This window comes from Charadrius vociferus, unplaced genomic scaffold (assembly GCF_000708025.1).
Source record: "Charadrius vociferus isolate BGI_N301 unplaced genomic scaffold, ASM70802v2 scaffold375, whole genome shotgun sequence".
Classification (NCBI taxonomy): domain Eukaryota; kingdom Metazoa; phylum Chordata; class Aves; order Charadriiformes; family Charadriidae; genus Charadrius; species Charadrius vociferus.
In genome coordinates, this window is record NW_009648440.1 from 295972 (window position 1) to 314362 (window position 18391).

At 39.1% G+C, this 18391-nt stretch overlaps 1 protein-coding gene across 1 annotated transcript in view; it reads right to left on the bottom strand.

The window, feature by feature from the left end:
• Positions 1 to 6251: 6251 nt before the first annotated feature.
• The window catches only part of RPP40 (ribonuclease P/MRP 40kDa subunit), a 24855-nt gene continuing 12715 nt past the window's right edge, over positions 6252 to 18391 (bottom strand). Inside the window, exons 2-8 of the mRNA XM_009885422.1 lie at positions 17044 to 17188; positions 15782 to 15850; positions 14248 to 14343; positions 13068 to 13193; positions 8824 to 9022; positions 7807 to 7941; positions 6252 to 6547 (exon numbers count right to left, since the gene is read on the bottom strand). Coding sequence (XP_009883724.1) covers positions 6349 to 6547; positions 7807 to 7941; positions 8824 to 9022; positions 13068 to 13193; positions 14248 to 14343; positions 15782 to 15850; positions 17044 to 17188 — 969 coding nt within the window. The 3' untranslated portion in view covers positions 6252 to 6348. The remainder of the gene's footprint in view (positions 6548 to 7806; positions 7942 to 8823; positions 9023 to 13067; positions 13194 to 14247; positions 14344 to 15781; positions 15851 to 17043; positions 17189 to 18391) is intronic.

Here is an 18391-nt window from a genome sequence, read left to right on the forward strand (position 1 = left end):
ATGGACGTTGCAAACCCATGCTGGTCACACAAATACCTTTAATCGTCTGTCCAAGGTATCCATTGCTCTGAATTGCTAAATGCCTGCTATTCCCATTCACCTTTAAGATCAGCACAGGTACAGAACTGCCACATGTCTCAGACTGTGATTCCACAGTATTTAACATGAGAAAGAGAGTACAAATTTCAATGATGTCTGGAACACACAAACACTTTTCTATCAAATCAGTGACAAATACACGATATGGCATTTATTCCAACTACGGGAAAACAAATTATACCCAACTGTCATAAAGCTTATAAAAATATTTAAGCACATCTAAATAAATTTATGAGGCTACAACATCTTGTTCTTACACCAGGAACTCTAAAACTGGATTTAGTATCTAACCGAAAAACAGGCTCAAGGACCAGTGTATCACTGCTTGGTTTTGTGCCTGCCCTGCAAAAGCTGACCATTTAAAATCTTAATTTGCTTCAATAACAAAGAAGAAACTTCTCTTCATAAATCATAATCTGTGTTGTCCGAATGGCAGCGTGGTGCCTAGTTCAGTAAGGCTTTTATCGCAGCACCAAACTACAAGAACTTTTGAAAATTGCAGTGGAATAGCACTAGCTTCCTCTAGAGCCTTAAGCTATATACTTTTAAAAATGCATACTCAATTTGGTAGCACTGAAGAAAGGTACAAACTTCAACAGTGACACAGATTAGAAATACTTGTCTTCATGATAAATCAGTAAAAATACTTTTTTCACCTGCAATCACGTAGTAAAACTTAGTCCCTTTGCATTCTCCACAACCCTACTGGCATACAATGCAGAAAGATTGTTGGTATCTAGAGAACCTAGACATCTGGCTTAGACATTAACAACAATAATATTAATATCTATGGTTATCTATATTTGACAGTGGAGGCATAGAACAGCATATACCCCTGCTTAGGATATTCTTCAATTACCGAAGTAAAACATATCCATGTTCTAATAACTAAAGCTCACTAAATTGTTCTAATAAAGCCAGCTAAAAGAAACTCGGCATAGCCGAGGCACCCTGTGCCTTGCTTTCTGGAAAACTGAAAACTGCTCAAGTCACTTTAGCTCCCCCTTTTTTCTCCTGTATATGGCTGCATTAAAACAAATCTTTTTAAGCTGTGCTGGAAGCTACTTCCAAGGATGACACAGAGGCCACTCATTTATGAAGAGTTGCCTTCGTTTAGAGGAGGTATTTCTGAAATTCTTGTTAATATTCAGAAGGTGATTATTTAATAGCCCACTAATGGAATTAGTCTGTTTTTGCCCTTTGAGCTCTATTCTGTGAATAAAAATGATTAAGAGAAACAGTTCAAGCGTGTTCCAGTATGACTACCACATAAAGAAATACAAAAGACAGAGTCAATATAATCTAGTAGCTAGAGCACTGGACTAGCTACAAAAAGCCTTCATTCTAATCCCAGATCAGCTATTGATTTGCTATGCACCTCCCATGAGAAGGGGAAAAGAAATACCATTCTAAGCTCTTATTTTGCTTTTTACCTTTTGTCTCCCTTACCTATTTACTTTTGCAGTAGCTGTAGCAGGGGCACTTTCTACATGTGCAAAAGCCCACACTGGCTCTGCAGCATTGGGTGAGCAGCCCAGCTGCTAATTGCAATTAACAGTGATAGCAACATCATCTAATCTACCTCAAGACAGTTTTAAATCTTTGGTGCTTCTGTAACACTCTCAGAAACCTTACAGACAAACCAAAAAGCAGCAGCCTGTGGCAAGGAATAATAAAAGCACACAAATTATTTCCAACAAAAACATTATAGCCCATCTTTGAGCAATCTCCCTCACTCCCACGACTGCTATGCAATCCCCAGGCTGATGATGTATGAACCTGTTTTCTTGTTGGCGTTCTTCCAGACATCCAACTTTACATCTTGGCTAGCCTCTCCAAAATGGTTTCACCAGTAAACGACAGCATGATGCAGCCAAAACAAAGCTTATGCGCCTCCTTCCATTAAGCCCTGTCACCTCCCTTTCAAGCAGCCTTTGATTAGCACTCATTCTCTCTCCTGCATTCTCCAGATCTAAGCTGTGCCAAAATTTGCTGCTTTCCCTCTGCAACCACAGTGCCTCTAGAATCTATTCTGATAGTGAAACTTCTTTTTCTCATCCTTATCTCTAACTTTCTCAGAGTCCCCCATGCTAACTGACACTAGCAGACAGAAAATACTACCACCACCCGTCAGGCTCCCATTCATGCCATTAAGAGACATATACCTTTATTTCTCCAGACAGGTTCCTGACTCAGCACTTGCAAACCAAAGAGGCAAATATATTCTATTTAGAGTGATTTTGCATAACACATGCTATCCAACTGCCTCAGCTTTTTCTCCCCTTTGTCAGCACCAACTTTTGTTCTCTATTTGTTTCACGCCCACCAGTTTCGGAATACATATAACCACTTACTCGAACATGTGGCTAGAAAAGCACATGATCTTTACAGCCCACTCACAGCTAGTTCTGCTACGCCCCAGTAACTTCTCAACAAAATTCCCTTTCCTTCCACCAGCCAAGAGGCAGGAATGTACAGCTCAGTAGAAGGGCAGAGGCTAAAGCAGAGCAGTTCCCTCGCTCTCAGGGAGTTATCACTGTCTATCCGCATACCAGGACAACAACAACCTCTACTCCCCATGCAACCAGCTTGCCTCAGGTTGTCTCTGCATTCAGAGATTTGGCTGTCCTTCCCTACGGTAGATAAAACACTCCCCAAAGGCAAAACTTCTTTGTAAGCACTCAGCCCTTTGATCTCAGAAGCAGCTGGTACACAGCTGTTCCCCATTACTTTTGGAGCTCTCAAGAACCTTTTGCATTTTCCTATCCTCCCTCACAGGCAGCCACAGAGGGCAAGAACACCACCAGCAGCCATCTTTCATTCTCATGCAAAAATTTTTACGTCCATCTCATGTGCCCTGCCCAATTCTTCCTTGAACTACTACCGCCCACCTGGCCCAGTACCAGCTCTTCCCTCCCAACCTGTTCCCCAGGCATGCGAGCAATGCCTTGCTGTTCCTTTTCTCACCAAGAGTCTCCCCCATGCTCGGGTGTCTACTGGGGAGACAGAATATTCTGTCTGTCCTTACGGATAGTAGGGAACAGGCTGTTGTCCCTCATCTCAGGAAAATCTTCCCTCGGGTCACAGATGTTTGCAGGTAGTAACAAAAATCAATTCCACCCCCCAGTTTCTCTTCTGTGCTGTGCTACAAAGCCCAGCGAGCACAGGAAAGGAGGAGCACACCATCGGACGTTGCTAGCAAAACATGGATCTGGTTAATGCAGTATCATCTCACACAGTCTAAGAGTAGACCAAGTGCAGTGACTATTACCAGCACAAGGTTTTCAATAATACTTTGTACAGGTTTAAAGAAAACAGAGGAAAGCCAGAAACCAACTCAGCATCTCAAATAAGTAAATTGCAAGAACGAGAGACAGGATTTTAATCCCTTCCTTAGATGGAAAAGCTATTTTAAACAACCACTAGAAGACAACTAGGGATTGTAGGAAACAACATAGCCAAATGACTCTGCCTGTAACACTGAGCTTTGAGAAATATTTACAGTTGCTTACCTACATAGATAGGAGGCAAAGGGAACTGTTGATCAATCTGATGAGATTTCCTTACATACCGATAAGATTAACCTTAATACTCACATGCTGAGGAAAACTGATAGAGCTGAAATACCCTCTTCTCAGCCTGCTTTCCAGAATTGTCTCAGTGAAGCTATCACCATGTCCCCCAGCACTTCTGCAGCAGCTACTTCATCAACGAACGCAAGGTGCTCTGCAACCAGGTGCCAATTGGAAAAATGACTTCACCTGGTCCTACTGCTGACATTTCAGAGCCAAGGCTGCTGCACTCCTGCTGGGAGTAGTATGAGGCATATGCATAAGACTTCACTCCTTTCTCTCAGTTAATAAGGGAAACAAACCCATCAATACAAGACTCTTATTTCTGGATGGCAACTGTTTTTTTCCAAGCAGTATATGTCACACTTGTTTGTGTGCATCTATACACATTGTGGGGGAAAAAGTTAATTTTACTAGAATCTGACAGAAAGATAAGCACATTTGCTGGACCAGCTGCAGACTTCATCCAGCACTGTTTTGACACCATTTCCCACAGCATTCTCCTGGAGAAACTGGCTGCTCATGGCTTGGACATGCATGCTCTTCACTGGGTAAAAAACTGGCTGGAAGGCCAGGCCCAAACTGTTGTGGTGAATGGAATTAAAACCAGTTGGTGGCTGGGCACAAGGGGTGTTCCCCAGGGCCCAGTACTGGGGACAGTTCTCTTTAATATCTTTATCAATGACCTGGATGAGGGAATTGAGCGCACCCTCAGTAAGTTTGCAGATGACACCAAGTTGGGCAGGAATGTCGATGTGTTTGAGGGTAGGAGGGCTCTACAGAGGGATCTGGACAGGCTGGATGGATGGGCCGAGGCCAATGGTATGAGATTCAACAAGGCCAAGTGCCAGGTCCAGTGCTTGGGTCACAACAACCCCATGCAGCACTACAGGCTTGGGGCAGAGTGGCTGGAAAGGCTGCCTGGCAGAAAAGGACCTGTGGGTGTCGGTCAACAGCTGGCTGAATATGAGCCACCAGTGTGCCCAGGCAGGCAAGAAGGCCAACAGCATCCTGGAGCAGTATGGTGAACATGACAAGGGCAGTGATCATCCCTCTGTACTCAGCACTGGTGAGGCTGCACTTTGAATACTGTGTTCAGTTTTGGGTCCCTCGCTACAAGACATTGAGGTTCTGGAACATGTCCAGAGAAGGGCAACAAAGCTGGTGAGGGGTCTGGAGAACAAGTCTTATGAGGAGCAGCTGAGTGAAGTAGGGTTGTTTAGCCTGGAGAAAAGGAAGCTGAGGGGAGACCTTATTCCTCTATACAAGTACCTGAAAGGAGGTGGTAGCAAGCCAGGTATTGGTCTCTTCTCCCAAGTAACCAGAAACAGGACAAGTGGAAATGACTTATGGTTCAGTGGTTTAGGTTAATAGTTGGACTCAATGATCTTAAAGGTCCCTTCCAACATAGACAATTCTATGATTCTTTTCATAAAGATTTAAGATTTTTAACTTTATATTAGAACTTTTGCTGTAGGTGTAACTTTTAGGAAAAGCCCAAGCTTTTAAGAGACCTTCTGATCAAGGGGAAAAAAGACACTTCTGGTTACTATTTTTTTTTTTTTGGGAAGTTGACACATGGCCTAATCCCTCAACATACTTTCAAAAGCAGACTTCAGCCAACAACTGAAGCCATTAGCACTGATGCATAGTAATGAAACGATGTTTGAGCCAGCCATGTTAAATATTTACTAGTCAAGCAAAGAGCTTTCCCAGACTTCTCCATTCAATTTGTGATTGTGTGGGTCTATGTATGTACATGTGACAACGTAGCACTTCTACCTACTAGAAACATCTCATGGCAGGATCATTTTGAAAAACATAATGATTTAAAAAACTGTTTGCTGAGTTGTCCAAGTTGCATTCGTGAAACATGTAACAAAACTTGAGCAAAAGGTGTTATGCAGGATGATTCTCCTCACTGCAGAGGACCAATAAACAGGTTAAAAAAAACAAAGCTCATCTGCTTCCCATGGGCCTTCTGCTTTTCTGTGCCACTCACCCTGATAGGAGATCTTGACGTTTCCACTACAGCTATGCCCTAACTTCCACTACCAATCTCTTGCTCCATAAAGTGAAAAACTTCCATTTTAGCACTGCATCAGTACTTTAATGATACATACACACTCCATAAACAAAAAAACAAGTAACACCCATCCCCACTCTCCCCCAAACCACCATCCAACCTTTCACGGGTTTCAACAAGAGTTAACCTGGATTCTTTATAGCCGCCTATGCTCTCAGCATTACTGCTTTTGGTTAACAAAACCTGTTTCACTTCAGCTGCATTGTTTGAAGGTATGTCCATAGCATTCTTCCCAGAAAAGTGTCTGCAATAACATGACAGTGAAGTCTTGGCTAACTTTCAAATTCCAGAATTACTCCTGGATAAAGGGAAACCACTTACAGTCAATTCCTGAGAATTTAAACTCTCAAAAGCATGTATTTTTCTTAAAGCTAGAATTGCAAAGTCTTTCAGAATGCACTGTATGACAGTGAAGAAATAAAAATCCATTCCTTCCATTGTAGGTCATGCTTTAAGGGCTATAAATAATGGAAAAAACATATACAGCTTCTTAGTACTTAACTTGTTACCAAGTTACTTTTATAAAAAAGTATCTTACTACATTTCTGTACAGTAACACAGGATTATTAGAAAACTTCTGTAGACGTAGCTTTATGGAGGACAATCATCGTTAGCTCCTACAGCCATCTGAAGCCAGTAGTCCAGATTTCTAAAAATGACAAAGTTGTAGAAGTTCTCTCCTCCCTTGTGGAAACCATGTTCACTTTCTCTCCAGGAAACAGGGCTGTCTGCAAAGCCATGCACAGTTAATGTCAGCCAATGTGCCAGTTTTGGTTCTTCAAAATAGCAACTGCAAGGAAGAAGACGAGGTAGTCAATAATTACAATGGAATACACAGCATGTTCAAGTATACAATGTAAAGCAAAAAAAAGAAATCAGACACAGGCATTTTAGTGAAAATTTGTAATTAACAGTTAAACCCCCCCTGCTTTAGAACATAATAAATAAATTTAAAAGAAAATATTCTATCAGAAGACATCAAGAAATGAAACAAGATTGACTCTTGATTATTCCTACCATACTTTTAGACACGGCAAACGCGCAAGTTACAGAAATTAGAAAAAGTTCCAAGTTGTAAAGTAGCTGTTCTGAATTTCCTACAGCACGCATTATCTTTCAGAAAATAGAATATTTACTAAGAACAGTTTCTATCAGGGCAAAAAAGACATTGGAGGAAGAAACATAGTCAGGCTATGCTTAACACAAATACTTTTACCACCAGAACAGAAATGGATTACAAATAATCAAAGCCAGACATTATCCACTGTTCTTTAAAGTAGAGAATAAAAGCCAAGGAAATTTGTGTTCCAACCCTGCATGAGATTTGAAGATTGCTCAGAGTAATGATCACATTCCAGATAAAGCAACAGCAATGTTGTTGTGAGTCAGTGCTATAACTGTTAGCCACCTGGCACTTTAAGAATTGTCTCACAGATGAAGCAAGGAGCTTCCAGAATTTGCTATCAGTAGCATAGATACCACTGATCCATGATACACTAGTATCATGTAGTTTGGTATTGAATTAGAACTACTGCTACCCTGGTCACCACTATCCAGTGTCCTATGTCACAACAGTTGATCCAAAAAACTCACTATAAGTTAATTTATCGTAATGGCATAACAACCTTGGAGTACCTTGTGACACTCATTTTGGTATCATAAAAGGACTTCAATCATATTTTCCATCAGTAGTTAAAAATACTATATTAGATATATTTGATGGCATGTGCTTTTCATAGGTGAGAGGAATTTGAAAAATGTGGAGCTCAGCAGAACCACCGTTTCTTAGAAATTAAAAGAAAAAGCCAAGTCACTACTAGAATACAGGGCAGGCATTCTCAATTTGGAGTATCCAAAACTGTTTATTGCTTTTTTATACCCATGTTAAGCTTCCAGCTCATTTCCTAATTAAAAAAGCAAGTCTTCATTTTGTGTATTTTGCTATTTACCTCAAACAGCACTACTGAAAAGAAGTATTTAAAAGTGATTCTGAAAATTAAAAAGCGTAGAGTACAAATGTTTTAGTAATGTACTCCTGTCAGCCATTACCATAGTTGCTCCAATAACTGAATTATCTTCTCAGGAATTATAAAGCCTGTGATTGTGCACAAAAAAGCTTTTTCCACTATTGTGTTGGGCTGAGGACAGCAATAGGTTGATAAGAAGCTAGATGATTTGTTGTCTCTGAAAAACAAACAAACAGAACAACTAAAATAAATATACTTGAAATGTTCTATAGTAAGAATTAGTAATCAAAAGTTGTACCAAACAAGTAGTGTCTATGCATATCATCTAAATTAATACAGAACCAACTAGTGGCTAAGCAATTAATACACAAGACGTCATGGTGCTGTGGGTTAACCCCGGTAAGCACCTAAACACCACACAGCCACTCACTCACTTTCCCCTAGTGGGATGGAGCAGAGAATAGGAAGGGTAAAAGCAAGAAAACATGTGGGTAGAGATAAAGACAATTTAATAGGAAAAGCAGAAGTTGCACGCGAAAGCAAAGCAAGCTAAGGAATTCATTTACTACTTCCCATCAGACGGCAGACGTTTAGCCATCTCCATCTTGTGTAACTGTGAGTTGGGAAGACAAATGGTATAACTCCAAATGATCCCCCCCTTTTTTTTCCCCCCCAATTTTATTGCGAAGCATGCCACCATATGGTGTGGCATGCTCATGTCAACTGACCATGTCCCTTCTGGTCTGCTGTGGTGGCTGTGTTCCCTCCCAGCCTACTCACTGGCAGGGCAGCACGAGAGACAGGAAAGACCTTGACGCTGTGTAAGTGCTGCTCAGCAACAGCTAAAACATCCCTGTATTATCAACACTGTTTTGGTCATAAATCCAAAACACAGCACCACACAAGCACCAATACACATGGGTACCCCGAAAACCAGAGTGAAGTTATTCAAGAATTACAACAAACACTTAAGCACCTAACAGACTTCCCACTTACAGAAATGTGCCTTTCTTAATTCTTATTTAGCTCTTCCTTAAAATAAACTGTGGGTTTCCTTACTTAAAATGTATGTAAAGATCAAACAAATTAAAGTACTTACAAGCTAACTTGATTCACGACAGCACCAAGCCATTCAAACAGTTCCTCTGTACTGCAGGACTCCTCTGGCTTTCCTTGTAGTTCGTTACTTTGTAACACTGGACACTGCAAGTCCCTTAATGTGCTGAATGTTATTTTTGGCTTCAGAGCCCGTATTTGGTTCTTTGAAAAGTATGACATCAATGTTGATCCCTCTGCACCTTAACAACACAACACCACAAAGAGCTGTTACAAAACTACTAAACAAAAGGAGCACTGAATACATGAAACCTTTGTATATGTATATAAGAAAATGCAGTGTGTAAACTGCTTACATGCTGTTATCTTTGGCAAAGGCCACAGAATCTTCAACTTCTTTATCTTACTGGAAATAAAACAGTGCAAGACTCAGTATAGTTCGGTAAAATTACTATTTAACTATCAAGTATAGATTTGTCAATAGAAAATTCAAGCAGAATTAACTGGGCAAGTAATAAAATGAACTTATTAGCAAGAGAAATTCAGAGTGTTCCTGAAGAGGAACACGTGAAAAGGAGCATGAACACGTTAACTGCTTCCCAAGACAAAGTTGTCTGCAAATGCACTCACACTATAAGTATAGCCATGCCTGTAGTCGCGAGGCCAGAGAACATTTTACCTTACTAGTGCCTGTATATACATTCCCTCGATGCCCATGCATAGGTACGTGCTGCTGTAGAAGAGTGATGTGTGCCTTATACCATTAGGTCATCTCTAGCTCAGCATCTCTAGAAATTCATTAGGCATTGCACCATGAGAGGAAGAATATATGTGGTAGATGTACACAAAGATAATGCATGTCTAAGACCAGGTAAATGGAACTAAGCTCAAACGAATTCAGGCAGTAGTCCCTCCAAAACCACTGAGTGTCTAGAGGGACTGCAGCATCAGCAGTTCACTGAGAACTGCCTCCTAGAGAAAGTGTGGCTTCTAGAATCACGAACAACTCCAGTAGAATAAATTCCTGCAGATCTCAGGAACACTTTGCAAAAAGCTATAGTGTCATTTAAATTCTCCTGGAACACGCCTTCACAACTACAGAAAGTTTCCTTTTTTGTTGTCCTTAAAGGCACTTGATCTTCTAGCCAGCATGTCAGGTTAGTGGATCTCTTAGCTCACTCAGCTAAGGACAAAAACATGTAAGAATCATTCTGATTCTCTAAAGACCACATACTTGATTTCCTGGGTGTGATGGCAAACAATTTAGGAGCCATAAGGTTTTTGAGAAAAACTCTTGATTTACAGTAAATTAAGAAATCATCTTCAGATAATGTATATTGGGAAGGTGATATTACCCCAGAAAAAATACCAGAATCAGTTATCAAGACTAGAGACCCTCTTACCCACCTGGCTAAGGTGTCTGCCATCCCAGAACATTGTTTTCCCTGAATAGTCAAAAAGTGAGCAGGTGGCTACAGGTTTGAGAACAGGTTTATCAATGATGTCAAGATGAATTTCAGAATAGTCTGGGGGACAAGGATTGAAGAGAGAAGGAAAGGGGGAGTATAGAGAAATCAAACTGTATCACAAATCCCATTTTACTAAGATCAGAGAAGAAAAAAACAAAACAAGAGAACAGTGAGAAGTCTTCAAATGCAGTATAGCTGTAGGAGTTAGATGTACCTTGATGGACTTCTGGGAAAGGCCACATTACTTCAACTGCAGTAAGTGATCCAAAACAGCAGCTAAAAATCTAAAAACCTAACCTAAGCAAGCATATTGCAAATTAAGAGATATTAACCAACGTCCTTTCTGAAGCAGTAACATAGTTGATATGGAATCAATTCTCCTAAATTTGAAATTCCAGACAACATATTCTATTTTTGTATAGTAACAATGGGTCTCTAGGTGACCAAGAAATACCACCTTATTCATGAGAAGTCTGAAGCCCAGAATAGCATTTAAATACCGCAGGAAAAGCACGTATGAACAGAAAAAATTCAAGAACAGGGTAGAGTTCACTACGGAATAGTGACAAATCCAAGACTTACTATCCAAAATTATGGACTGCTTAAACTCCATCAGCCATATTTATCTCATTAAGGACAATCACATGGGGAAGCAGAAAAAGGAGGACTAACCTTATCCTTTTTAGTCATCCGTCAAAAAAGGCTGTCCAAGTACCAAAGGGCACAGTGACAAACACAGGCAGCCACTGAATTCTTGTTAATTTAGTATTTTTATAGATATATTTAAGTCTGAAGTGTGCTAGAACAGATCCTCTTCCTTCACTCTGTACTTCCTCTTGGCATTTGTTAGACTAACAGGTTCAAGGAATGTATAATTTCTTATACTTGACTAAGAATTCTAGGGCAATATTATACATTTTAAATGTCTGCTCCATACGGGAGCCTCAGCTACAGTCTGACTTCAAGAAATCTCAGACACTATATCAAGACTCCAACAGAACAATTCCTCTAGCTAGAGCACAGCTTTCCATGTCAACAACAACCAGGCACGTTGTCAAAGTTTTTTGGAGGCCAGTGAATTTCAGCCAATAAACACTTAAAATTGTCATAGAGATTACAGCAGTAGAAGAGAGAAGAAATGGTTGGTCTGTCTCTGTCATTAAAGATGTGAGACACTGCATATTCCCTTTTTCTGTTCCTCCTGGTGCCAGAACCACTAAGTGGGAAAAGTGGGTATGAAAAAAAAAAAATCCTGCTTTTGGAAAGTGACATTAATGTTTATAGTTTTGCAGCAGTGCTGGCCATAGCAAGAAACACCAGTTAGCAGCAGGAAGGCTGAAAGCAGGAGGTTCAGAGGACACGGATTCTCTCGACAAAACACATCCCTCTTTTCCCCTTCCAGCAGAATCTACACAATGCCTCATGTCTATTAATAAAAATCTATAAAAGTTTTATTTTTGTCAGTACAAAGGAACTAAATCTTTTGTGTGTTATGAGCACAAGATTCCTGCACAGAAAGGCATTTAGATTTAACCCCATATTCAGGAAATGATTGACCTGACCCGGTTTTTGGATGTAAGAAAGTGAGGAATGTGAATGCTGTTCTTCCTGAATGCTGCTACACTGGCAGCAACAAACTTAAGAAACATACCAGCCCTAGAGGCATTTTGCTCTCTGCCCAGGGTCAATAAATCCAAGCATACTGAGCCTCAAGATCCACCACCTTAGTTGGATTTGTGTCACCATTTATGGTAGCAACAGTCTTCACCGTGACTCTTTTCTGAAGACAAGGACAGACATTGCAAGCCTTTAAACAATTTCTGAATGACAAACAAGGAAGGATCCTTGTTGTATGATTAGTACTTAAAAAGCATGAGGGGAAACATGAAGGACTAAAATGAAACATGGGACACTGCTAAAGGAACTCGTAAGCAGCTTTAATTTCTCAGATCAGCAACTCCCTCTCAGACTTGGTCTTGAAGAGCCAGAAAAAAAACACACTAAAAGCTACACAGCTATGATGAAGAAAAACATTTTTTTTGCAGTGCACGCTCCTGCAGTTTTTGTCAATTCCATCCAAATGCTACATATCCCTAGATACAGCCTGTTCTGAGGTAAAACAAGCAACTGAGGAGTTTGGAAAATGACCCTCAGAGGAAGAACAATACTTAAATCCCAGAAGAAAAACTAATGTAATTAGAAAACAGTAGATAAACGAGTGCTAGAAGAAAGGTGATTTGAGATAATACAATTTCTTACAACAATAACCTCTTACTCTGCTCCAATCTCACACAAGTGCTTGAGATAAAAGTATAAACTAGTAGACTGCGTGTGTATCAGCGTACACAGCACATGACAGAAATACAGACTCTGTACATGTCCTGTAACTACTGATGAAATGAAAGTTCCCCATCTCAAGTACTACACCAAATATATAACTTACGTGTATTAATAACAAAAAAACCCTGTATTAACAATGGTCATGTATGTCACAAATTTATAAAGAGGCAGCACTATCAAATAGGCAAAGTTATGCCAGAAAGCCTGGGCAACACAAAGACAAGGAAATGAAGCAACTAATTCTGTCTCCTATGAATCACTGTTGTGTTCCTGAAATGAAATGTTCTGCTGCGTAGGAAGTAACACACACCCGAAACAAATAAACAAAACAAACAAAAAATCCCACCCAAACACATTTTAATCTAACTTTTCCCTCCACTAAAAATGCATTTGGACAATCACTAGAAAAGAACAGTAAACTAAAAATATTTGGACTTGATGTCAGTTACATTTTAGTTTTGCATTTACTTCTCATTACCTGTATTATACCAAGCCAGTAGGAAGTCAAATTCTAACGGTTTCTTTTCTTTCAAGGCCCAAAGCACTCTGTTATGTTTCTTGCTATCGGGGTGAAAGCCAGAATCAGTCAAGTCAATAGTTATAACTGCAAAAATGTAAAAAAGCAATAGTTACTCAACTGAAATAAATTTTAACATTAAATTCATTAAGAACTAAAAGAATACAAAGAAACCAAAGAACATTAAACTTCCTTTTAACATATACAGCATAAAGTATTTGATTATGCAAATATGACTCCCCATTATGTAAATAAATATTCACCTCCTGCTGTCCTGACTTTGATATTATCTGGAACTGCCTTCTAGTAACTGGAGGGACAGATTCCTTTTGTAATAGCAATGACAGACATCCCAAAACAGCACCTTAAAAATATCTTGGTAATTAGGCAAGCTATTAGCACTAAAAAAAGCTAGAATGTCTAACATCAAAAGCCACGTATATTGCAATGACAATTTTTCAACTGTTTTTTTTCTAGATTAATTGGTCCCAGGCTAAAAGTTACATTTATTTTTCAGATGGAAATTTCATCATACATTTTACTTGACAAACTGAATAGTAAAATGATGTACCATTTTGCCAAAATTCTTATTATAGATAAAAACATTAGAAGTTGAAAATTGTTATGTAGCTACTTATCAACTACTGTAGGTTCTAATATATACGAGATGGTATATTGTTCATGGCTTTTTTAAAAATTATTTAACAAAAAAAAAAATTACCAAAATGTCACTCTCGGTATGTCTCCTCTGCAGCTGTTAAAAAAATTACAACATTTTCCAAATACTTGGTACATGGAGAGCACCATTTTAAATGTGTCAAATGTAATACAATTTTGCCATTCAAGCAAGCAGTCTCGAGTGAGGGTCTTCACTGTATAAACAACACAATGAAAAAACAGTAATTAAAAATTTTATAAAATACCCAAAAGATCACGTTTGCTCCCTTATAACTGCTTTATTATTTGGAAAAAGTGGGGTTTTTTTCTTCATGCTGTCCTTATATCTGCATGTGGAAAAATACGACCTAGACAATAACCAATTTTAAGGAAAGGGAAGTGTCAGCATTGCTTGTTTAACATCCTAACAAGGTGCTTCACAGACAGATCTGAAGTAAGCACCATCAATATAAATTATACTTACTATATCTCATTACTTTTTTGCCAGAATACCGAGAAGGGCGACCTTGCAGTCCAAGTTCCTCATAAGTATCCTTATCCACTGATAGAATTAGTTTTCCTATAAACAAAATAAACTTTAATACAAATAATCTTCTACTTAGTTCTCTTTGAAGTCTTCTGAGAACGGTATACCTTATACAATGTTAGTTTTGGATCAACAGTATTACCAGTGTAATCCAGACTCCTTAGTTCCAGTTAAATGGATTACCGGATTAACCTTTAATAAAAATTAAAGTGTTGTAACTCAACTATTCCTTTTTTATCAGAGTGGTCTTATGAACTAGAATGAGAAAAGTATAATATTACTCCTGAGATAGTCATAGCTTTTTTAACTGTACTATCTCACTTCATTGCCTCAATCTTTCCTCCGCTTGTCCCCTAGCATTTGCCGCATCCTTGGTTGAACACTGCATTACTCTAGGGCCTGACTTAGTAAACATTCATGCATGCACTGCTCAACTAATTATACAAAAGTAGTTCCTCCAAATCCAATGGGACTACTCACTGCGTAAACTATGGTTATTAGTCACGAGCAGATATGCACTGGAAGAACTTCACTTCCATGTTCATAAACCAAATCTGGCAGCTGCCACTTGGTACAGAATTTCACAGAACACATCTCTACTACAGTCTTTTGATTCTACTGTACAAGTAACAGTATAATATAGAATACAAACAAATAAAGTTGGTGCTGAAGATTTCAGATGCTGACATCACCAGGAACTGTAATGCTCTCTCTGCATTACTTGTGCATTGCATACAATAATTGTACCATACAAACTCAAACACTACCAAGTATCCATTTTGCTAGGACTGTGCTAACAGAGCACATACAAAATCCACTCTCTGAAGAATCTTTATTTACTTATGTCCTGATGGGCACCTGTCATGTTACAGTGTCTTAGGCTAAAGGGCTGACAGACGAATTTGTGTTTCTATTATATCTGATATGCTGTTAAATGGAAACAAGATGACATATTTGAGGCCCAAAATAGCTTCATTATTTTCTCTGCATTAAAAATCCTGAGATGTACTATTTTTTCATAAAACTGCGATGGAACTGCAACAGAGTATTCTGGCACATTACATAATTCTCAAAGAATAAACACTGAATATTTTAAAAGTTTTCCTAAAAGTGCTGATAATTGTCTTTTTTGGTACAAATTCTGTCTTCAAGACCAGTAAGAAACAAGAAGTTGGAATGCAATGTTTTCACAAAAATAATCCTCTGTAGCAATTGCAATTAAGAGTTGAAGCACTGACAATCTGATACTATACATAAGTGAAGATGATTTTTATTTCATTTCCTTCAGATTAAATAAATAATTTAACAACATGAATGAAAAAAGTTAGATTGAATATTTTTCCGATTCAAATAAAGTTGGCAAGTACAGTATGCATTAAATTTTCCAGTTTACGTCATTTCACATAAAAAAAAAACAAACCCAAGACCAGAATCAGTATGTGTGTATTACTAAAACGAAAACAAAACATACCATTTGGTAGCAGCGCTGCAGTATTATCTTGATCAATTCTTGTGTTATAGGTAAGTGCATAGCATGAACCTTTAATAACAAAGCAGAAGACCATGAGATTACAGTCTCTAAAGACAGACACGATAATATGAAAGATTCACCTCAAGATAATCAAACATGCAAAATACCATTTGAATCACTCTAAACCCTTGTTTTCATTAACTTTCTTCCACTTTCTCAAGCAAAATAGCATTTTGTTATTATTTTTATAAAACTTGGACTGGCACTATTTTAAAGGGTCTGTAATGCAGATAACATTAACAATATGCCCCAATATGAAAACACTTTCCACCTGCAACCTTCCCCACTCAGCAAATGGAAACTCCCATTTTTTGCAGATGCATTTTTATTACTAGTTCACATGAAGACAAGGTGGAAGATGCTCACATTACTAATATATTTTATAGCATTATCTGCCACAATCAATTTTGTTCTTAAAAACAGAAGAGTCAGATCCTGTAGACTCCGTGTACATATGTCATACAGCTTCCATAAAACTACTGGCATAAAAGCCATTAGTGAGACTAAAGGAAGTGTCCCACATTTAGAAAGTAATGGTTCTCATTCTTCTGTTTCACCCACATGTTCTTTTTTCTCCTTTGTTTTCCCTTTAATGCTGTTTTTCTCCCTGACAGTCATCTGAAGGGTACAACATTTATCACGAGCCAAACGACTGGGGCCCGCTCGTTGAAAACAGAACGTGCCGAGTTTGTAATAGCAAGTTGGTTGGGCAGAGGCTGCATCTTTCTTCATATCTTCTTTGCTCTTACTGTGTAAGGATGAGCCACCACAGCTCCACTAGCAAAAAAAAAAAGCAAGCTTTTTTTTTCCCCCCTCTTTTTCTCTTGCCTGCTGTAGAACACAGCTCTGTATTGGAATATGAAGGAACGAGAAAGAAAGAATGGAGCCAACTTCTGCAGAAATCTGCATAAAGATGAGGTGTAGAAGAAACAGCTGTGAGGATACACAGAAGCCCTCTTGATAGCTGGCTTGCAGAATTAAGATGGGAAGAGGGAACAATCATAGTTCTGGACCCAGCGGGTGTACACAAATGCTGACAAACCACAAAGCAATAAAAAACAGAAAGAAATTAATATAGAACTTTCTTTGTATTTTCCTTCCCTTAAAATACTTTCCAGAATAGATAATAACAAATGGATTTTACTGTGTTATGAAAAAAATACACTGTTACTGCATCTGTCATGTTCTGATTTCCTTCTTACCTTTCTTTACAAAAGCATCGATGAATTCGTGGGTGACCAATTCATGAACCAATAAATTTCTCACCAGGTAGTACTCTCCAACATCTGCAATGGTACTTTTCAGCACTTCAGGTTGTATGCCACATTCAGGGATCAAAAAGGACACCTATTAGAAACATATTCGTAATGTAAATCATATTGTAAAATTGGTTCTGGCAGAAAACCCAGAAATACATAAGCAAAACTCTACTTTTCAAAGACATTAGTATATTATACCAAAATGAGATGAAGAAAAAATAATATCAGGCTATTGTCTTCAAAATGTATCAATTTGCACAAAGTCTCTAGGTGCACTAAATACATTTTACATGCTATACAATAGCATTTGAGGTGTTACATAGAGGCATGACTTTACACAGCATGAGTTACCTAAAGATCTTGTTTCATGTCATTATAAATTTAGCTTGATTTCACACTGGAACATTTCCTGTAGCCCCTACTGAAAATGTAGGCTAAACATTTATGTAATCTCAGTGAAAATGCGAAGACCAAAGTAGAATTTAAACTAGTTTTTGAATCAATGCGTACTCCTCTGTAGATAATTTTGGAGGTCAGCATAGTCAACATACCATCAGAACAAAACTTGAAATGGACTTACAATTTTCAAAAAAAGTCATAAAGAGTATATTAAGGCTACAGCTTCTGTAGGACGTTTCCAATTGAAGGTAGGAAACCGATTTTCAAAAGGGGTGAGCACCTAGCTTTTCTTACTGAACTCAGCATTCAGCCTTTTGGTCCAATTGCCTACTTTTAATTTCCTTTCTGTTTCAAATCCTTCCTGTACGCGTTTCATAGAGCAACAGAACTCTTTAAGTCCAGGAGACCAGGAAAAACAAGGTTACTACATGCACAAGTACCAAGCTTCCCAACAAGTGTGCCCAAGCAGCATAAAGGTCTGTCCTCCTGCTCCTTCCCCCTCCATCCCTCAAAAAACGTTTGGCTTTTTTTTCAAAAGCTCTCAGAGAACAGGTACTTATCTACGTCCCTTTGCACACGTGTGCAACAGAAGTAACAAGGGAGAGATGAGCTGCCTGCCGCACAAGCGGGAAGCTTTCAACAGCCCAAGAAAGCAGAGCGACCTGGCAAAAACCGGTCCTCCCAACATTTTAAGTTGTCCAGAACAACCGAAGATGATGGCACGACACGACACACTTCGGTGGCGGCAGCAGGGACAACGTGAGAGAGGGGCCTTCCAGGGCACGCCTGCGGCCAGGCTTCAGCCCAACACCCCCCCATCCCCAGCGCTGGGGCCTCCCTCAGCCCCTCACTGCTCGGAGGAGGAACCTGTGGGGTCCCGCTCTCCGCAGGA